At 43.3% G+C, this 23,617-nt stretch overlaps 1 protein-coding gene across 1 annotated transcript in view; it reads left to right on the forward strand.

The window, feature by feature from the left end:
* The first annotated feature begins 17,826 nt into the window (after positions 1 to 17,826).
* The window catches only part of itga3b (integrin, alpha 3b), a 54,223-nt gene continuing 48,432 nt past the window's right edge, over positions 17,827 to 23,617 (forward strand). Inside the window, exon 1 of the mRNA XM_046368958.1 lies at positions 17,827 to 18,177. Coding sequence (XP_046224914.1) covers positions 18,002 to 18,177 — 176 coding nt within the window. The 5' untranslated portion in view covers positions 17,827 to 18,001. The remainder of the gene's footprint in view (positions 18,178 to 23,617) is intronic.

The following is a 23,617-nucleotide window of genomic DNA, read 5'->3' on the forward strand; positions in this document are numbered from 1 at the left end:
GGTCTCCAATCTATTTACAATTGACCCAGGCATGACGTAACTGAAGGGAAGGGCAGGAGCCAAGGAAGTGAGGAGGAGTATTCATGGAACAGGCCTTCCCTCTATCCTAAGTGCACTTCTCTGCATTAGACGCAGCCCAACCACTACCAGATATGCTTTTTTTTTACGGGGTAGATCAGCTTTAATACTGCAGAAAGATTGTTGCTTCCATCAACGTAATTGTCTGCGTCATTTCCAATCCAAATATATATATTTGTTTGTAAATAGATACAGTACCAGTCAAATGTTTGGACAGGGTTTTTCTTTATTTGTACTATTTTCTACATTGTAGAATAGCTAAGACATCAAAACTATGAAATAACACATATGGAATCATGTAGTAACCAAAAAAGTATAAAACAAATCAAAATATATTTAATATTTGAGAATCTTCAAAGTAGTCACCCTTTGCCCTGATGACAGCGTTGCACACTCAATTAACAGGTGTGCCTTTTTAAAAGTTAACTTGTAGAATTTCTGTCCTTCTTAATGTGTTTGAGCCAATCAGTTGTGTTGTGACAAGGTAGGAGTGGTATACAATAGATAGCCCTAATTGGTAAAAGACCAAGTCCATATTATGGCAAAAACAGCTCAAAAAAGCAAAGGGAAACGAGAGTCCATCATTACTTTAAGACATGCATGTCAGTCAATATGGAACATTTCAAGAACTTTGAAAGATATTCAAGTGCAGTAGCAAAAACCATCAAGTGCTATGATGAAATTGGCCTGTCATGAGGACCGCCACAGGAAAGGAAGACCCAGAGTTACCTCTGCTGCAGAGGATAAGTTCATTAGAGTAACCAGCCTCAGAAATTGCAGACCAAATAAATATTTCAGAGTTCAAGTAACAGACACATCTCAACCTCAACTGTTCAGAGGAGACTGCATGAATCAGCCCTTCATGGGTGAATTGCTGCAAAGAAACCACACCTAAAGGACACCAATAATAATAAGAGACTTGACTGGGCCAAGAAACACTAACAATGTACATTAGACCTGAGAAAATCTGTCCTTTGGTCTGATGAGTCCAAATTTGAGAATTTTGGTTCCAACCACCGTGTCTTAGTGAGATGCAGAGTAGGTGAACGGATGATCACTGCATGTGTGGTTCCCATCGTGACACATGGAAGAGGAGGTGTGATGGTGTAGGGGTGCTTTTCTGGTGACACTGTCAGTGATTTATTTAGATGTCAAGGCACACTTAACCAGCATGGTTACCACAGCATTAACTTGTTTTTCAACAGAACATCCTAACATACCTCCAGACTGTGTAAAGGCTATTTGACCAAGGAGAGTGATCGTATCATGACACAAGGCGAGACCCAGATGCAGACACAGGAGGCAGATGGTTGGAGTTTAAGATGTGTAATAATCCAAAAGGAGTAGACAAGAGAATGGTCGTGGACAGGCAAAAGGTAAAACCAGTTCAGAGTCCAGGAGGTACAGAGTGGCAGGCAGGCAGAATACACAGGCAGGCGGGTACAGAGTCCAGAAACAGGAAAGGGTCAAAACCAGGAGGACTAGAAAAAGGAGAATAGTAAAAGCAGGAGAACGGGAAAAAATGGAAACATACAAGACGAACTGGCACAGAGAGACAGGAAACACAGGGATAAATACACTGGGGAAAACAAGCGACACCTGGAGGGGGTGGAGACAATAACAAGGACAGGTGAAACAGATCAGGATGTGACAGATCGAGTGCTGCATCAGCTGACCTGGCCTCCACAATCACCCGACTTCAACCCAATTGAGATGTTTTGGGATGAGTTGGACCTCAGAGTGAAGGAAAAGCAGCCGACAAGTGCTCAGCATATGTTGGAACTCCTTCAAGACTTTTGGAGAAGCATTCCAGGTGAAGCTGGTTGAGAGAATGTCAAGCATGTGCAAAGCTGTCATCAAGACAAATGGTGGCTCTTTGAAGAATCACTTTAATAGTTAATACATGATTTCATATATGTTATTTCAAAGTTTTGATGTCTTCACTGTTATTCTACAATGTAAAAATAAAGAAAAACCCTTGAATGAATAGGTGTGTCCAGACTGGTAATGTATATACAGTTGAAGTTGTAAGTTTACATACACTTAGGTTGGAGTCATTAAAACTCATTTTTCAACCACTCCACAAATTTCTGGTTAACAAACTATAGTTTAGGCAAGTCGGTGAGGACATCTACTTTGTGCATGACACAAGTTTTCCAACAATTGTTTACAGACACATTATATCACTTATAATTCATTGTATCACAATTCCAATGGGTCAGAAGTTTACATACACTAAATTGACTGGGCCTTTAAACAGCTTGGAAAATTGCAGAAAATTCTGTCATGGCTTCAGAAGCTTCTGATAGGCTAATTGACATCATTTGAGTCAATTGGAGGTATACCTGTGGATGTCTTTCAAGGCTGACCTTCAAACTCAGTGCCTCTTTGCTTGACATCATGGGAAAATCTAAAGAAAACAGCCAAGACCGCAGAAAACCTTCACAAGTCTGGTTCATCCTTGGGAGCAATTTCCAAATGCCTGAAGGTACCACGTTCATCTGTACAAGCAGTACTACAGCCTAATCACCATGGGACCACGCAGCCATCATACCGCTCAGGAAGGAGACTCATTCTGTCTCCTAAAGATTAACGTACTTTGGTGTGAAAAGTGCAAATCAATTCCAGAACAACAGTGAAGGTCCTTGTGAAGATGCTGGAGGAAACAGGTACAAAAGTATCTATATCCACAGTAAAACGAGTCCTATATTGACATAACCTGAGGCTCAGCAAGGAAGAAGCCACTGCTCCAAAACCACCACAAAAGAGCCAGACTATGGTTTGCAACTGCACATGGGGACAATGGCCATAATGACCATTGTTATGTTTCAAGGAAAAAGGGGAGGCTTGCAAGCCCGAAGAACACCATCCCAACATTGAAGCAAGGGGGTGGCAGCATCATGTTGCAGGGGTGCTTTGCTGCAGGAGGGATTGCAAGTTAAACTATTTAAAGGCAATGCTACTAAATACTAATTGAGTGCAGGTCAACTTCTGACCCACTGGGAATGTGATGAAAGAAATAAAAGGTAAATCATTCTCTCTACTATTATTCTGACATTTCACTTTCTTAAAATAAAGTGGTGATCCTAACTGACCTAAGACAGGGAATTTCTACTTGGATTAAATGTCAGGAATTGTGAAAAACTGAGTTTAAATGTATTTGGCTAAGGTGTATGTAAACATAAACAATGAATGAACATGCACCTGTGGCACGGTCGTTAAGACACTAACATCTTAGAGGCGGTAGGCAATTAAGGTCACAGTTATGAAAACTTAGAACCCTAAAGAGGCATTTTTACTGACTCTGAAAAACACCAAAAGAAAGATCTCCAGGGTCCCTGCTCATCTGCGTAAACGTGCCTTAGACATACTGCATGGAGGCATGAAGACTGCAAATGTGGCCAGGGCAATAAATTGCCACGTCTGTGAGACGCCTAAGACAGCACTACAGGGAGACAGGACGGACAGCTGATCGTCCTCGCAGTGGCAGACCACATGTAATAACACCTGCACAGGATCGGTACATCCGAACATCACACCTGCGGGACAGGTACAGGATGGAAAACAACTGCCCGAGTTACACCAGGAACGCACAATCCCTCCATCAGTGCTCAGACTGTCCGCAATAGGCTGAGAGAGGCAGGACTGAGGGCTTGTAGGCTTGTTGTAAGGCAGGTCCTCACCAGACATCATCGGCAACAACGTCACCTATGGGCGCAATCCTACCGTCGCTGGACCAGACAGGACTGGCAAAAAGTGCTCTTCATTGACGAGTCTCGGTTTTGTTTCACCAGGGGTGATTTGCGTTTATCGTTGAAGTAATTAGCATTACATCAAGGCTTATACACTCGAGTGGGATCGATTTGGAGGTGGAGGGTCCGTCATGGTCTGGGCGGTGTGTCACAGCATCATTGGACTGAGCTTGTTGTCATTGCAGGCAATCTCAACGCTGTGCGTTACAGGGAAGATATCCTCCTCCCTTATGTGGTACACTTCCTGCAGGCTCATCCTGACATGACCCTACAGCATGACAATGCCACCAGCCATACTGCTCGTTCTGTGCATGATTTCCTGGAAGACAGAAATGTCAGTGTTCTGCCATGACCAGCAAAGAGCTCGGATCTCAATCCCATTCAGCACGTCTGGGACCTGTTGGATCAGAGGGTGAGTGCTAGGGCCATTCCCCCCAGAAATGTCCGGGAACTTGCAGGTGCCTAGGTGGAAGAGTGAGGTAACATCTCACAGCAAGACCTGGCAAATCTGGTGCAGTCCATGAGGAGGAGATGCACTGCAGTACTTAATGCAGCTGGTGGCCACACCAGATACTGACTGTTACTTTTGATTTTGACCCCCTTTTGTTCAGAGACACATTATTCCATTTCTGTTAGTCACATGTCTGTGGAACTTGTTCAGTTTATCTCAGTTGTTGAATCTTGTTATGTTCATACAAATATTTACACATGTTAAGTTTGCTGAAAATAAACGCAGTTGACAGTGAGAGGACGTTTCTTTTTTGCTGAGTTTATGTACATTTTACAGACACAATGTATTTTACAATATTGTTCTCTTTTTTGTTATTAATTGCGTCCTTCAGCTGCCCTCAACCCCTCCCAACTATCTCCGAAGACCATCCAGTTTTGATTCTATTTGCCATATATTTTTAACTGGGCTGTATCACAAAAGTTCTGAACCTATATACATTTTACGGACCCAGTATATTTTACATTAGTTATCTTGTTGTTTTTAGTCCCAACTTTCAGCTCCACTCAACCTGTCCCATCTATCTCTTAACACCAACCAGTTTCTATTTGCCATATATTTTTTGACTGTGCTTTGATATTTCACCAAAGTTCTGAACCTTTCCTATTCTCATAGTTTCTACAGATTGTAGATAAGACATTTTTCTAAAAGTATTATTGTATTATTGATCGACTGACTATGCCTTTTCAAATCACCCAGCAGTGTTATTTGCAGGTAAATCTTTGCAATTCGTCAGCCATTTCTGAACCTGTCACCAAAAACAAGCTACATATGGACAGTACCAAAACAAATGATCTCTTCACAGCTAAATCTACAGAGTTGGGACGGTTGTATTCCCCATATATATAACCTTCTTTTGGTTATAGTCATTTTGTATAATAATAGCATTGGAAAATTCTATGTTTTGAATCCGGCATTGTTTTGTGTATCATAAATCATGTGCCATGGAATCGGTACATCGAAAATCTCTTCCCAACTATTTTGCAATCATATGGCACAGTTGTACATTTTCTGTTCCTTAAATGAAACTGGTACACTTTTTTATTTATTACAATTTTCTTTGACCAACGTCGGTCTTTAATCAATCAATCAATCAATCAATCAATCAAATGTATTTATAAAGCCATTTTTACATCAGCAGATGTCACAAAGTGCTTATACAGAAACCCAGCCTAAAGCCCCAAACAGCAAGCAATGCAGATGTGGAAGCACGGTGGTTAGGAAAAGCTCTCCAGAAAGGCAGGAACCTATGAAGAAACCTAGAGAGGAACCAGGCTCTGAGGGGTGGCCCGTCCTCTTCTGGCTGTGCTGAGCTGAATTTATAAGAGTACGTAACCATCTAAGGCCAGATTGTTCTTCAAGATTTTCAAACGTTCATAGAATAATCACAGTGGTTGTAGAGGGTGCAGCAGGTTAGTACCTCAGGAGTAAATGTCAGTTGGCTTTTCATAGCCGAGCATTCAGAGGTCGAGACAGCAGGTGCGGTAGAGAGAGAGAGTTGAAAACAGCAAGTCCGGGACAAGGTAGCATGTCCGGTGAACTTTTCTGCCTAGCCTCAGGCAGAACAGTTGAAACTGTAGCAGCAGCATGACCAGGTGTACTGAGGACAGCCAGGAATCATCAGGCCAGGTAGTACTGAGGCATGGTATTAGGTCTCAGGTCCTCCAGGAGGGGAGGGAGAGAGGGGGAGAGAAAGAATTAGAGGGAGCATACTTAAATTCACACAGGATAAGACAGGAGAATTACACCAGATATAACAGACTGCCGCCCGGCACATAGACTATTGCAACATAGATACTGGAGACTGAGACAGGGGTGGGTCGGGGGACACTGTGGTCCCGTCCAACGATACCCCCAGTCAGGGCCAACCAGGCAGGATATAACCCCACACCACTAGAGGGATATCAACAGACCACCAACTTACTACCCTGAGACAAGGCTGATGATAGCCCACGAAGATCTCCTCCACTGCATGAGCCTGAGGGGGCGCAAAACCAGACATGAAGATCACCTCTGTGACTCACCCCACTCAAGTGACGCACCCTCCTAGGAACGGCATGAAAGAGCACTACTAAGCCAGGTTACCTTAGTGCCCAAGAACACTAAGGTAACCTGCCTAAATGACCAATCCGTAGCACTCAGGTCTGTAGCCATGAAGTGCTTTGAAAGTCTGGTCATGGCTCACATCAACACCATTATCCCAGAAACCCTAGACCCACTACAATTTGCATACCAGCCTAACAGATCCACAGATGATGCAATCTCTATTGCACTCCACACTGTCCTTTCCCACCTGGACAAAAGGAACACCTATGTGAGAATGCTATTCATTGACTACAGCTCAGCATTCAACACCATAGTGCCCTCAAAGCTCATCTACAAGCTAAGGACCCTGGGACTAAACACCTCCCTCTGCAACTGGATCCTGGACTTCCTGATGGGCCGGCCCCAGGTGCTAAGGGTAGGTAACAACACATCCGCCACGCTGATCCTCAACACAGGGGCCCCTCAGGGGTGCGTGCTCAGTCTCCTCCTGTACTCCCTGTTCACTCATGACTGCACTGTCGGGCACGACTCCAACACCATCATTAAGTTTGCCGAAGACAAAACAGTGCCTGATCACCGACAACGACGAGGCAGCCTATAGGGAGGAGGTCAGAGACCTGGCCATGTGGTGCCAGGACAACAACCTCTCGCTCAACATGATCAAGACAAAGGAGATGAATGTGGACTACAGGAAAAAGTGAGCCGAGCACGTCTCCATTCTCAGCGACGGGGCTGTAGTGGAGCAGGTTGAGAGCTTCAAGTTCCTTGGTGTCCACGTCACCAACAAACTAACATGGTCCAAGCACACCAAGACAGTTGTGAAAAGGGCATGACAAAACCTATTCCCCCTCAGGAGACTGAAAAGATTTGGCATGGGTCCACAGATCCTCAAAAGGTTCTACAGCTGCACCATCGAGACTGGTTGCATCACTGCCTGGTATGGCAACTGCTTGGCCTCCGGACCGCAAGGCACTACAGTGGGTAATGTGTACGGCCCAGTACATCACTGTGGCCAAGCTTCCTGCCATCTAGGACCTCTATACCAGGCGGTGTCAGAGGAAGGCCAAGCTACAGACATAGACTGTTCTTTCTGCTACCGCACGGCATGCTGTACCGGTGCGCCAAGTCTAGGTCCAAGAGGCTTCTAAATAGCTTCTACCCCCAAGTCATAAGACTCCTGAACATTTAATCAAATGGCCACCCAGACCATTTGCATTGCCATTCACCTTCGCACTCCTGGGCCAGACTACATTCAATCATAGGACCTCCTGAAGAGATGAGTCTTCAGTAAAGACTAAAAGGTCGAGACAACAAGGATGCTTGCATCTTGTGACCGTAGCGTACGTGTAGGTATGTACGGCAGGACCAAATCGGAGAGATAGGTAGGAGCAATCCCATGTAATGCTTTGTAGGTTAGCAGTAAAACCTTGAAATCAGCCCTAGCCTTAACAGGCAGCCAATGTAGAGAAGCTAGCACTGAAGTAATATGATCAAATGTTTTGGATCTAGTCAGGATTCTTGCAGCCGTGTTTAGCACTAACTGAAGTTTATTTAGTGCTTTATCCGGGTAGAGAGTATAGCATTGCAGTAGTCTAATCTAGAAGTGGAAAAAGCACAAATGATCTTTTCTGCATTATTTTTTGACCACATGTTTCTGATTTTTGCAATGTTACGAAGATGGAAAAAAAACTGTCCTGAAAATATTCTTGATATGTTCGTCAAAAGAGAGATCAGGGTCCAGAGTGACACTGAGGTCCTTCACAGTTTTATTTGAGACGACTGCACAACCATCAAAATGATTTGTCAGATCCAACAGCAGATCTCTTCGTTTCTTGGGACCTAGAACTAGCATTTCTATTTTGTTCGAGTTTAAAAGTTAAACATTTGCCGTCACCCACTTCCTTATGTTTGAAACACAGGCTTCCAGGTAGGAAATTTGAGGGTTTCACCATGTTTCATTGAAATGTACAGCTGTGTCGTTGGCATAGCAGTGAAAGTTGACATTGTGTTTCCGAATGACATCACCAAGAGGTGGAATATATAGAATATATAGTTCCAAAACGGAACCTTGAGGAACGCCAAAACGTACAATTTATTTGTCAGAGGACAAACCATCCACAGAGACGAACTGATATCTTTCCGACAGATAAGATCTAAAGCAGGCAAGAACTTGTAGACCAATTAGTGTGTCTAATCTCTCCAAAAGAATGTGGTGATCGATGCAGAGTCTGATGCCATAAAAAGGTCATTTACCACCTTCACGAGTGCAGTCTCAGTACTATGATGGGGTCTAAAACCAGACTGAAGCATTTTGTATCCATTATTTGTGTTCAGGAAGGCAGTGAGTTGCTGGGCAACAGCTTTTTCATTTTTTTGAGAGGAATTGTAAGGATCGAAGCTGGAGATGAGAAGAAAGTACAGGGAGTGAATATTTAATGAAATACGGACATGGAACAGGACAGTGTCTGGACATGAACACATAACAACATTAATGCTGACTCAGGGAACACATGGGGGAGCAGACAGTTATAGACGGGGCAATCAACAAAGGGTAAAGAGTCCAGGTGAGTCCAATGAGTGCTTCTGCGCGTAATGTTGGTGACAGGTTTGCGTAATGAAGGGCAGCCTGGCGCCCTTGAGCACCATAGAGGGAGAGTAGGAGCAGGCGTGACAGGAATGGGAAATTCGATATAGGCCAATAGTTGTTTTAAATTTTCTGGGTCAAGGTTGGGCTTTTTCAAGAGAGGCTTTATTACTGCCACTTTTAGTGAGTTTGGTACACATCCGGTGGATAGGGAGTCATTTATTATGTTCAACATAGGAGGGCCAGACACAGGGAGTAGCTCTTTCAGTAGTTCAGTTTGACAGTTTAGAGGCCATGACTATTTTCATGAGCGTGTCAAGAGATACAGGATTTAAAAAACTTGATTGTCTCCATTGATCCTAGGTCCTGGAAGTTCTGAGCAGACTCAGGACAACTGAGCTTTGGAGAAATATGCAGATTCAAAGTAGAGTCCATAATTTGCTTTCTAATGATCATAATCTTTTCATCAAAGAAGTTCATGAATTTATCACTGCTGAAGTGAAAGCTATCCTCTCTTGTTGAAGGCTGCTTTTTAGTTAGCTTTGCGACAGTATCAAAAATAAATGTTCTTATTCTCCTCAATTAGGTTGGAAAAATAGGATGATTGAGAGGCAGTGAGGGCTCTTCGATATTGCACAGTACTGTCTTTCCAAGTTAGTCGGAAGACTTCCAGTTTGGTGGCACGCCATTTCCGTTCCAATATTCTGGAAGCTTGCTTCAAGGCTTGGGGGTATTTTCTGTATACCAGGAAGAACATTTCTTGTGACAAATGTTTTTTGTTTTTAGGAGTGCGACTACATCTAGGGTATTACACAAGGTTAAATGAAGATCCTCAGTTAGGTGCTTAACCAATTTTTGTACTCCAATGTCCATGGGTAGGTGGAGGGAGTCTGGAAGGGCATCTAGGAATCTTTGGGTTGTTTGAGAATTTATAGCACAGCTTTTGATGATCCTTGGTTGGGGTCTGAGCAGATTATTTGTTGTGATTGCAAACGTAATATAATGGTGGTCCGATATGATTATGAGGAAAAACATTTAGATCCACAATTTATTTAATCCACGGGACAAAACTAGATCCAGGGTATAACTGTGGCAATGAGTAGGTCTGAAGACATGTTAGACAAAACCAACTGAGTTGACGGTGGCTCCGAAAGCCTTTTGGAGTGGGACTGTGGACTTTTCCATGTGAATATTAAAGTCACCAAAAATGTGAACATTATCTGCTATGACTACACAGTCAGGGAACTCAATGAGGAACGCTGTGTACTGCCCAGGAGGCCTGCAAACAGTAGCTATAAAAAGTGATTGATTATGCTGCATAGATTTCATGACTAAATGCTCAAAAGACAAAAACAGAGTCATTTTTAAATGTATTTTAATTTGAATTTGCTGTAATAAATGTTAGCAGCACCTCCCCCTTTGCGGGATTTGTGAAGAATATGGTCACTAGTGTAACCAGGAGGAGAGGCCTCATTTAACACAGTAAATTCATCAGGCTCGAGCCATGTTTTAGTCAGGCCAATCACATCAAGATTATGATCAGTGATTAGTTCATTGACTATGACTGCCTTGGAAGTGAGGGATCTAACATTAAGTAACCCTATTTTGAGATGTGAGGTATCACAATCTCTTTCAATAATGACAGGAATGGAGGAGGTCATTATTCCAGTGAGATTGCTAAGGCGAACACCACCATGTTTTGTTTTGCTCAACTTAGATCGAGGCACAGACATGGTCTCAATGGGGACAGCTGAGCTGACTACACTGACTGTACTTGTTGCAGACCCCACTAAGCTGGCAGGCTGGCTAACAGACTGCTTTCTGGCCTGCACCCAATCTCATTGTGGAGCTAGAGGAATTAGAGCCCTGTCTATGTTCATAGATGAGATGAGAGCACCCCTCCAGCTAGGATGGAGTCCGTCACTCCTCAGCAGGCCAGGCTTGGTCCTGTTTGTGGGTGAGTCCCAAAAAGAGGGCCAATTATCATCAAATTCTATCTTTTGGGAGGGGCAGAAAAGAGTTTTCAACCAGGGATTGAGTTGTGAGTCTGCTGTAGAGCTCATCACTCCCCCTAATTGGGAGAGGGCCATAGACTCGATGCAGACACATCTTTCTAGCTGATTTACACGCTGTAGCTATGTTGCGCTTTGTAAGCTCTGACTGTTTCATCCTAACTTCGTTGGTGCCGACGTGGATAACAATATCCCGACGCTCTCTACACTCGCCAGTTTTAGCCTTAGCCATCAACATCTTCCGATTAGCCTTTACGTCGGTAGCCCTGCCCCCTGGTAAACAGCGTATGATCGCTGGATGATTCTTTATCAGTCTAATGTTGCGTGGGTAATTGAGTCGCCAATGACTAAGGGTTTTCAATTTGTCAGAGCTAATGGTGGAAAGCTTCGGCGGCTCAGATCCCGTAATGTGTAGAGGAGAGACCTGAGAAGGCTCAGCCTCTGACTCCGACTCGTTGCTTCATCGGGATAACCGGTTGACAGTTTTTGTCAGCTGAATGAGCGACACCGGTTGAGTATGCCGACAGCATTTCTTTCCAGAAGCCTTGAGAAAATTGTCCGGCTGCGGTGACTGTGCGGGGGGGATTTATACTACTATCTGTACTTACTGGTGGCACAGACGCTGTTTCATCCTTTCCTACACTTAAATTGCTCTTGCCTAACGATTGCATCTGGAGCTGTGCTTCGAAAACACGGCTATCCTCACCATAAGGCGATAGTTCTCCTGTATATGATGAATACAGCGACTGGAATTAGATGGCATAGTGTTACTGCTACTACTTAGCTTCGGCTTGTGGAGGTCCTGTAGAACCATATCCAGATACAGCATCTGGGCTGAAAAAGTTGAATGAAAAAAGTTGAGTGAGAAAAAAACTAAGACATTGGTAAATGTTTTAAAAGTAAAAAACAAAGAGTTTGGCAGAGAGCCAAGTGGTAATAAACAGCACAGCAGCACTGAGACAAGTCCAGAAATTGAGGGCAGGGCAAAAAGGTGAATCTGTCTCCGAGAGGGTGACGTCTGTTTCCAGATCTGTCGGGGAAGCAGAGTTGACTAAAGCACTACAGTCTCAATGAGTGGGCTGGACAGATACGCTTACTATATTAATTCCCGCTATCGCATGTTCACAATCAGGAAGTCCTGATACCATCCCACCCACCCATCCACCCTCCACTCCTTTTGAAAGTACTGTATGTCTCCCAGAGAAGACTTTGTGCAGTCATTTGGGACTGGAACTGAGACAACCACAAACCAAATTCGAAACAAAAGTGGAAAACATATACATTTAACCTATTCAATTAGACAGATATTACAACAAAGAGGTAAACAGAGAAATAATGTGATGGAAGACGAGTTCTTGTTTTTCCGGAATATGGAAATGGAGGGAAAACAGAAAAACTGGGAGATAAATGTGTTAGTTGTGGTCTGGGGTAGAGGGTATCTAGGGGTAGTGGCAGTTGATTTAGGCCCTTTGTCCGGAAGTTCACAGAAACTGGTGTTGGCTTTCATTTGGGTCTGGGGAGCACACATGTAAATCAAATCAAATAAACATGTATTTGTCACAATCACAGTTTAGAGCAGGTATAAAAGGTGCAGCCAAATGGTTATGCGCTAGCTCCCTCAACAATGCAGTACATTAGTCAATAACAATAATAACAATAAAAATAGTCAAGTAAAAAGTAACAAGTAATAGAAGTACTAAGAAATGTAGTATGCATAGTGATAATGGACTGTATTATACTGTATTTACAAATATAAAGTGGGTAGTGACTTGGTTACGCAGTGGAATTAATACTATATACAAGAACAGCAGCGTTGAGTGTGTGTGTGTGTGTGTGTGTGTGTGTGTGTGTATGTGTGTGTGTGTGTGTGTGTGTGTGTGTGTGTGTGTGTGTGTGTGTGTGTGTGTGTGTGTGTGTGTGTGTGTGTGTGTGTGTGTGTGTGTGTGTGTGTGTGTGTGTGTGTGTGTGTGTGTGTTTGTGTTTGTGTATGAGAGAGTTATAACTGCATGTGGGTGCTTGGGTGTATTTATGTGTGGTTTGTGTATGTTTGTGTACGTTTGTATGTAAGGGTTTGATGTCTGGGTAGTCAGTGCAAATACAGTGCAGATAGTCTCTAAGGTACAATAATCTCTAAGGTGCAGGTCTGTGCAGAGAGACAGCCAGGGTTGGCTGTTCAGCAGTCTTAGTACCCTAACTGGTCTGTGACTAGACCAGACCCGATTGGACCTGAGTGACAAAAAAAGTAAATATTATATAGGCTATGCAGAGCCGTGGTCGGGTCCATATGGGTTTATCAGCTGTAGTTACATAGAACCGATGATAATCAAACAGGACCTGACCCGGACCCGAGGGACAAGTTAGCATTTCAGACCTGAACCCGATAGGGCCTGGGTCGGATCTCGGGTATATTGAGTTGACCTGTGAAGGTATCTAGTGTACAGGAGGGGGCTGAGCACACACCTCTGGGGAGCCCCTGTGTTGAGGTCAGCATGGCGGAGTAGTGGGTCCAGGGTGTCAGGTGAGGTGGAGCTGCTGTGGTCCTTGACCAGCCTCTTGAAGCGCTACAGGGCAATAGTCAGTTAGGCCAGTTACCTTAGTTTGTTTGGGTACAGGGACAATGTTGGAGATCTTGAATCAGGGTGAGGTTGAATATGTCCTTTGACAATCCAGCCAGCTGGTGTGCACATGCTCTGAGGATGCGGTTGAGGATACAGTCTGGGCCGGCTGCTTTGCGAGTATTCACGTTGGCCACAGAGATGGAGAGCTCACAGTCCTCTAGAGCAAAGGAGGCCCTCGTAGGAGGATCGGTGTTGATTACCTCGAAGCGAGCATAGAAAGTGTTTCGCTCATCTGGGAGGGAGGCCTCAGTTTTCGCTGCACAGCTGGTTTTCCCTTTGTAGTCCGTTATGGTTTGTAGTCCTTGCCACGTGTCTCAAAATGGAGCCGTTGAAATGCGATTCCACTTTGTACCCTGTACTGTATTTTTATGTATTTTATTGATTTCCGGAGGTCGTAGCTGATCTTTTTGTATTCCTCCACATCCCCAGAAATCTCACCGGATTTAAATGCATTGGTCCACATGCTCAGTTTTATGCGGATGTTGCTATTTACACACGGTTGGGATCTTACTGAAAGGATCTTACTACGGGTACTTCCTGCTTTAATTTCTGCATGTAAGCTGGTAGAAACAGGATGGAGGCGTGGTCTGATTTATCAAAGGGGGGGAGGGCTTTGTATCCGTCTCGGAATGGAGAATAACAATGATCCAGGGTATTTTTCCCGCGAGTGAGGCAGGAGATGTGTTGGTGGAATTTCGGGAGCATTTTTCTCATATATCCTTTGTTAAAGTCCCCAGCCATATCAGATGCAGCATCAGGATATGTGGTCTCCAGTTTGTATAATGTCCTGAGCAATTCCTTGAGTGGCAGCGTGGTGTTGGCCTGGGGGGGATGTACACAGCTGAGATACAAACTGATGTAAATTCTCTCTGGAAATAATGGGGTCGGCATTCATCGTGATGTATTCATGTCGCTTGTCTATTCTCGTTTAGTTATCTCAAATTCCTTTTAAGAGATCAACTCGGGTCTCACACGGACGTCTGTCTTGAAGCGAGTCAGAGAGGTCAAGAGTTGTAGTCTTTGTTTACATTATTGCATGGATCTGTTCAACATCACTGCTGTACAAGATGCATTCGTGATAATGCAGCATCAGGTTGTTGACACTTTATACACAGGCGTGTTATGCACTCACCTTTGGGTTAAATGCTATTTACTGGACCTTGTGAGATAACTTAAAAATACAAGTAGAGAGATCACTATGAATAAAGCTATCTATGTCTATTTTTACTCAAATACATTTTAGATGGACGTTAAAGAAAAGAATGCATGTGACAATTTTTTAACCATGTTAACCATGTTATATATATGCAGGCTGTATCACAACCGGATGTGATTGGGAGTCCCATAGGGCTGCGCACAATTGGCCCAGCGTTGTGCGGGTTTGGCCAGTGTAGGTCGTCATTGTAAATAATAATTTGTTCTTAACTGACTTGCCTAGTTAAATAAAGGTTAAATAAATCCAATCAAATAAATGTGCCACTGTCAACCAAACGGCATGTCCATTTATGGACCTACAGTACAAGTTATATGAGAGATCCATAATATCAGCACCTCTGAACGGAAATATAGACGCAACATGTAAAGTGTTGGTCCCATGTTTCATGAGCTGAAATAAAATAAATTTGCCATATGCTCAAAAGGCTTATTTCAATCAAATTTTGTGTCCACCTTTCTTTACATCCCTGTTAGTGAGCATTTCTCCTTTGCCAAGATAATCAATGTGTGGCATATCAAGAAACTGATTAAACAGCATGATCATTACACAGGTGCACCTTGTGCTGGGAACAATAAAAGGTCACTCTAAAATGTACAGTTTTGTCACACAACACAATGCCACAGATGTCTCAAGTTTTGAGAGAGCGTGCAATTGGCATGCTGACTGCAGGAATGTCCACCAGAGCTGTTGACAGAGAATTAAATATTTATTTCTCTAGCAAAAGCTGCTTCCAACGTTGTTTTAGGGAATTTGGCAGTATGTCCAACCGGCCATTTGTTATTCTTATCTCTTACTTTTTTAGAGATTTTCTTAAAATGGCATTGTTGATTAAGAGCTTGTAAGTATTTTTTAATTTTAAAATGTTTAAAAAAATTTACTAGGCAAGTCAGTTAAGAACAAATTCTTATTTTCAATGACGGCATAGGAACAGTGGGTTAACTGCCTGTTCAGGTGCAGAACGACAGATTTGTACCTTGTCAGCTCGGGGATTTGAACTTGCAACCTTTCGGTTACTAGTCCAACGCTCTAACCACCTCTAACCAACACTCTAACCACTAGGCTACCCTGCCGGCGCAGGTGACAATTAATTTTTGCTTGATTTGATTTGACAGCCGCAGATCATGTGTATGGCGTTGTGTGGGCTAGCGGTTTGCTGATGTAAACTTTTTGAACAGAGTGCCCCATGGTGGCAGTGGGGTTATGGTATGAGCAGGCATAAGCTACAGACAATGAACTCAATTGCATGTTATCGATGGCACTTTGAATGCACAGAGATAATGTGACGCGATCCGGAGGCCCATAGTCGTGTCATTCATCTGCCTCATCACCTCATGTTTCAGCATGATAATGCCCGGCCCCATGTCGCAAGGATCTGTACACAATTCCTGGAAGCTGAAAATGTTCCAGTTTTTCCATGGCCTGCATACTCACCAGACAAGTCACCCCATTGAGCATGTGTGGGATGCTCTGGATCGACTTGTACGACAGCGTATTCCAGTTCCCGCCAATATCCAGAAATTTGCACAGCCATTGAAGAGAAGTGAGACAACAATCCACAGGCCACAATTAACAGCCCGATCAACTCTACGAGAAGGAAATGTGTCGCGCTGCATGAGGCAAATGGTTGTCACACCAGATACTGACTGGTTTTCTGACCATTTTGTTAAGGTATCTGTGACCAACAAATGCCTATCTGTATTCCCAGCCATGTGAAATCCATAGATTAGGGCCTAATGAATTTATTTAAATTGACTGATTTCCTTATATGAACGGTAACTCAGTTCAATCTTAGAAATTATTGTATGTTATATGTATATATTTTTGTTCCGTATAAGTGACAACAATTTATTGGTTCACATTGGAATGTAAACTGAACTGTTATCTCCAAAGTCATTATTTATTTGAGGAGGAAAGAGGGGTTTCACCTAGAGCTACAAACCTGCCAGAAAGCAGAAATGGAATTCAGCAGTTAAGTGGGTCACTGATACAGGATCTGAACCAGGAGTCATCCGCCAAAATGGCCGATATCTTGAGGGATCACATATTGCCTTGCGGTCACAATGTCACCATCGTCAGGGAGGGTGATGGAGTATGGTCTCAGGTCAGGGTGGTCTCCCGGACTCCCTCCAGTACTCTTTGGCTCCAAGAAGAGAGTCAAAAGAAGAAGAATTGGGGGTGCTGGGGGAAACAAGTTAGCAGGCTGGGGAGTGAATGTGGAGGGTGGCTCTTATCAGGGCATTCATGTGAGGTCAGGCGATGCCAATCAGTTGGCCTGGAAGAGGAGAGTCAGGAGCGAGGCCCGGCTCTTATGAGGCTGGCTCCCACAAACATTCATTAGAGACCAGTTGAGAGCTCTCTCAGTTCAGAATGACCTCCAGTTAGATAAGGCTACTCCAGCACAACAATGAGCAATGAGTCATGGGAAATAGACTGGCCAAACTCTTCTGGGATTATGCTGCACGTGTTTGTTTATCACATGGAATAAATCTAATTCAACTAATTTGTAAGTCGCTCTGGATAAGAGTGTCTGCTAAATGACTTAAATGTAATGTAAATGTAACCCCTGTAGAGAAATAAAAAGGCCGCTGTTTGTGTGTGTGTGACATCTAATTACCAAACATTAGAGAAATATCAATAGCATATTTACTGATATGTCCAGAGCTCGGTATGTTTGAACGTTTGGCAAATGCATATGGTAAAGTCAAGTATTGTGTGTGTGTGTGCGCGCTCGCGTGCGCGTGTGTGCGATAGAAAGAGAGTCCCTGCTGTGAATTTACACAACTAATTGCATAAAGTGCATTGTCATTATCAAAGTGCTGTGCACTGCAGTACCAACATATTATATCAAGCCAATAATGAATTCCACTGACCACTCACTGTATGCTTCCAACCTACCGGAAAGAACTGGTGAAAGTGCTTAGGCGACAGGTTTGAATTCTGTCCGTGTAGGCTACTTGTTCAAATGGGTGTGGAGGAGCGGACAAGCGGGAGGGGAGGGAGGAGAGGCAGACATCGACACCTAGGCAGTGGCAGTTATATCCACAAGACGAGAGGGGATAGACGTTTCTCAATGGAGTGCGTATTTTGAACCATAGCCTGTACAGGGACCTCAGAGTGGAATTTTTTTTTTCAATCCGGCGTTGATCGTGCAGCTGCGGGAAGGGAAATTTGCGCGCAAGGAATAAACATGGCCCCAAGTCTATATCTCCACGGGGCCTTGGCTGTGTTTTGTGTGACTCTAACCTGCAATGGATTTAATATAGACTCACGGTTTCCAGTTATCAAAGAAGGGAAAACCAAGGGCAGTTTCTTTGGATTTGCTGTTGCCTTACACAAACAGACGGAAGGGTCCACGAAATACCTGTGAGTATCGGCGGTGTATCGGCGGCGTTCCACTGATAATTCGATTTGGATAGGTACACTTTGTTTCGAAACGACATAAAAGGAAAACGAGCTACTTAGAAGTTCCATCTGTTCTTGCTCTTTAAAACACCTTTCTTCCTTTCATGTGCACGTCTTTAATGTCGGAAAGGTTCCAAGTTATTTGAAACTTCAATAGTTTTTGATGTAGAGCCTGTTTAGATTAGCCCACTTTATGAAGTTCACTAGAACACCTGTCCAAAATAAGCGGGTATTGGCCCCGTTTATTTTGTTTTATATTCTGCTGGCCGCAATCTCATAATTCAGTACAAGTTCAACATGTCAGACACCTGTCCGAACTCGGGAACCAGCGGTCCTATACTTTCATTCAAGAGCTTGTTATTTGGTCAATCGTACAAAATGCTTCATTTACATAAACATACATAGCATATAATCTATAAAATAACAGGGTTAAAAGAAACATAGGCTATAACATAGACTTCAGTGACCATAGCCTACTGTAGGCTGTCCTTGCTTGCGTGTACGCAATTCATGAAATATGGTCCGCCAATATCGCTACACCTTTTTGTACGGATAAAGTGTAGCCAACACCTGTATCCAGAAAATATTTAGGCAACCCCCCGAGAAGAAGCATACATTTATAGTGTAGGCCGACATTACGATCACTCACATTATTTTTCAGGTTTCCTCAACTTTCTTTAATTTCAGTTAAATTGTTCTCTCTAGTTAGTAAGTGTGAGATAAACAATGGGTTCGGTGCCTGTGGTTAAAAGCAGAACGTGCTGCTCAACGACTAAGGCGTTGTCCCATTATGATAATAAGAATGGTCTTAAATTGATAATGTTGTCCCTCGTTGGCTGTCATGACAATCCATACCCGTCATTCTACACAATGGTTATTACAACGCTGTAAAAGGTTAATAATAATAAACATGGCACTGATTCTTGTACCCTGATCTCAACAAGAGATTATAAACGATAAACAACTGCAGAGCTGTTGAATAAGATCAGTACTTAATTGCTTGTTGCTTATTGAGTGGGCTGTGTGTTATAGCTGCAGGCAGATACCTCACGCTCACAGGGGCACGTGCCCCCTCAGATTTGTCATGTTCAAAAATAAATACAAATAATAATAATTGGGTTGTTTCTCTGTAATTCTACTAGCCACCTAGCAATTCTATGAAGTTGTCTTTAGCTAGCTAGATAGGTTCCCAATCTCCCAACCTCATAACTAGCTACCAAGAAGCCATTTCAGGCTATCAATCAAGTTACAGTAGCTAGCTTGTCTAACTATCTTAGCTTGTAGGCCTGCTGCCAAGGTTGGCAGACTTGAAAAGCAAGCAATAACTAAATGTACTGAAAAAGACTCACATTCCTTTCAATTTTTGACCCAGTTTCATTAAAAAAAGAAACACCAGTCAGGAGGATACAGACAGCTCAAGAGGTATGCTTAGATATGCAGAAAAAAATACATATATATATATATATATATATATATATATATGTTCCATATATATATATATATATATTTGTTAACCAAGAAATTCAGCACAGTGATTATGGCTGTGTCAGATGTTTGAAACATGCTTCATTCTCCAATTTACAGACAGGGTAGGGTAGCAGCTACTCTTCCTGCCCTCAGGCCCCTACTCCGCCACTATCGCATATCTACAGTACAAAATCCGTGTGTACGTGTGTGTATAGTGAGTATGTTATCGTGTGTGTGTGTGTGCATGTGTTTGTTCATATGTTTGTGGTGCATTTTTTTCTGTTTTTTTTATATCTAATTTTACTGCTTGCATCGGTTACTTAATGTGGAATAGAGTTCCATTTATTCATGGCTCTATGGAGTACTATGCGCCTTCCATAGTCTGTTCTGGACTTGAGGACTGCGAAGAGACCTCTTGTGGCATGTCTTGTGGGTGGTATGCATTGGTGTCCGAGCTGTGTGCCAGTAGTTCAAACAGACAGCTCGGTGCATTCAACGCGTCAATACCTCTCATAAAGTAGTAATGAAGTCAATCTCTCCTCCACTTTGAGCCAGGAGAGATTGACATAAATATGAAATATGATTTATATTAGGTCTCTGTGAACATCTAAGGGCCAGTCGTGCTGCCCTGTTCGGAGCCAATTGCAATTTTGCTAAGTCCCTTTTTGTGGCACCTGACCACACAACTGAATGGTAGTCTAGGTGTGACAAAACTAGGGCCTGTAAGACCTGCCCTGTTGATAGTGCTGTTAAGAAGGTAGAGCATCGCTTTATTATGGACAGACTTCTCCCCATCTTAGCTACTGTTGTATCAATATGTTTTGACCATGACAGTTTACAATCCACGGTTACTCCAAGCAGTTTAGTCACCTCAACTTGCTCAATTTGCATATTATTTCAAATCAAATTTGATTGGTTACATACACGTGTTTAGCAGATGTTATTGTTGGTGTAGTGAAATTCTTGTTTTTCTAGCTCCGACAGTGCAGTAATATCTAACAAATAATATCTAGCAATTTCACAACATATAGCAAATACGCACAAATCTAAATAAAGGAATGGAATTAAGAATATATAAATATATGGACGAGTAATGTCAGAGCGGCATAGACTAAAGATACAGTAGAATAGCATAAAATACAGTATATACATATGAGATCAGTAATGCAAGATATGTAAACATTATTAAAGTGACTAGTGTTCCATTTATTAAAGTGGCCAGTGACTTCAAGTCTATGTATATAGGCAGCAGCCTCTAATGTGCTAGTGATGGCCATTTAATAGTCTAAGGGCCTTGAGATAGAAGCTGTTTTTCAGTCTCTCAGTCCCAGGTTTGATGCACCTGTACTGACCTCACCTCTGGATGATAGCAGGGTGAACAGGCAGTGGCTCGGGTGGTTGTTGTCCTTGATAATCTTTTTGGCCTTCCTGTGACATCGGGTGCTGTAGGTGTCCTGGAGAGCAGGTTGTTTACCAGGCGGTGATACAGCCCGACAGGATGTTCTCAATTGTGCATCTGTAAAAGTTTGTGAAGGTTTTAGGTGCCAAGCCAAATTTCATCAGCAACCTGAGGTTGAAGAGGCGCTGTTGCTGTTTGTGTGGGTGGACCTTTTCAGTTTGTCAGTGATGTCAGTGATGTATTATCCGAGGAACTTGAAGCTTTCCACCTTCTCCACTGCAGTCCCATCGATGTGAATGGGGGGTGCTTCCTCTGCTGTTTCCTGAAGTCCACAATCATCTCTTTTGTTTTGTTGACATTGAGAAAGAGGTTATTTTCCTAGCACCACGCTCCCAGAGCCCTCACCTCCTCCCTGTAGGCTGTCTCATCATTGTTGGTAATCAAGCCTACTACTGTTGTGTCTTCTGCAAACTTGATGATTGCATTGGAGGCGTGCTTGGTTTCTCCTCCACTTTGAGCCAGTCATGGGTGAACAGGGAGTACAGGAGAGGGCTGAGCATGCACCCTTGTGGGGCCCCAGTGTTGAGGATCAATAAAGTGGAGGTTGTTACCTACCTTCACCAAATGGGGAGCTGCACGTTAGGAAGTCCAGGATCCAGTTGCACAGGGCGGGATTCAGACCCAGGTCCTCAAGCTTAATGATGAGCTTGGAGGGTACTATCGTGTTGAATGCTGAGCTATAGGCAATGAACAGCATTCTTACATAGGTATTCCTCTTGTCCAGATGGGATAGGGCAGTGTGCAGTGTGATGGCGATCACATCGTCTGTGGATCTATTGGGGTGGTAAGAAAATTGTAGTGGGTCTAGGGTGACAGGTAAGGTAGATGTGATATGATCCTTGACTAGTCTCTCAAAGCACTTCATGATGACAGAAGAGAATGCTACGGTGCGATAGTCATTCAGTTCAGTTATCTTTTCTTTCTTAGGTACAGGAACAATGGTGGCCATTTTGAAGCATGTGGGGACAGCAGACTGGGATAGGGAGAGAATAAATGTATCTGTAAACACACCAGCCAGCTAGTCTGCGCATGCTCTGAGAACGCAGCTAGGGATACCTTCTGGGCCGGCAGCCCTGCGAGGGTTAACACGCTTAAATGTCTTACTCACGTCGGCCACGGAGAAGGAGAGCCCACAGTTCTTGGTATCGGGCCGCGTCGGTCGTTGGCACTGTGTTATCCTCAAAGCTGATGGAGAAGGTGTTTAGCTTGTCCGGAAGCAAGACGTCAGTGTCTGCGACATGGCTGGTTTTCCTTTTGCAGTCAATTTATTACAAGATTTAGTTGAGGTTTAGGTTTTAGTAAATTATTTGTCCAAATACAGTGGTTTTAGTTTTAGAAATATTTCTAACTAACTTATTCCTTGCCACCCACTCTGAAACTAACTGCAGCTCTTTGCTAAGTGTTGCAGTCATTTCAGTCGCTATAGTAGCTGACATGTGTAGTGCTGAGTCATCTGCGTATATAGACACACTGGCTTTCCTCATGTCATTAGTAAAGATTGAAAAATGTAAGGGGCCTAGACAGCTGCCCTGGGGAATTCCTGATTTTACCTGGATTATGTTGGAGAGGCTTCCGTTAAAGAATATAATAATAATATATGCCATTTAGCAGACGCTTTTATCCAAAGCGACTTACAGTCATGTGCATACATTCTACGTATGGGTGGTCCCGGGGATCGAACCCACTACCCTGGCGTTACAAGCGCCATGCTCTACCAACTGAGCTACAGAAAGAACACACTCTGTGTTCTGTTAGACAGGTAACTCTTTATCCACAATATAGCAGGGGGTGTAACACCATAACACAAATACGTTTTTCCAAAAAAACACACATTTTTCCAAAGGGTTACTAAGGATTGATAACAGGCGGATTGGTCGGCTATTTGAGCCAGTAAAGGGGACTTTACTATTCTTAGGTAGGGGAATGACTTTTGCTTCCCTCTGAGCCTGGGGGCACATATTTCCTAGTAGGCTTAAATTGAACATTTGGCAAATAGGAATGGCAATATCGTCTGCTATTATCCTCAGTAATTTTCTATCTAAGTTGTCAGACCCCGGTGGCTTGTCATTGTTGATAGACAACAATGTTTTTTTTCACCTCTTCCACACACACTTTACGGAATTCAAAATGACAATGCTTGTCTTTCATAATTTGGTCAGATATATTTGGATGCGTAGTGTTAGCGTTTGTTGTTGGCATGTTATGCCTAAGTTTGCACCTCAGCCACGCTCAAGGTACTAAACGATATCATAACCGCCATCGATAAAAGACAGTACTGTGCAGCCATCTTCATCGACCTGGCCAAGGCTTTCGACTCTGTCAATCACCATATTCTTATCGGCAGACTCAGTAGCCTCGGTTTTTCTAATGACTGCCTTGCCTAGTTCACCAACTACTTTGCAGACAGAGTTCAGTGTGTCAAATCGGAGGGCATGTTGCCCGGTCCTCTGGCAGTCTTTATGGCGGTGCCACAGG

Source organism: Oncorhynchus gorbuscha, linkage group LG11, assembly GCF_021184085.1.
Source record: "Oncorhynchus gorbuscha isolate QuinsamMale2020 ecotype Even-year linkage group LG11, OgorEven_v1.0, whole genome shotgun sequence".
Lineage (NCBI taxonomy): Eukaryota > Metazoa > Chordata > Actinopteri > Salmoniformes > Salmonidae > Oncorhynchus > Oncorhynchus gorbuscha.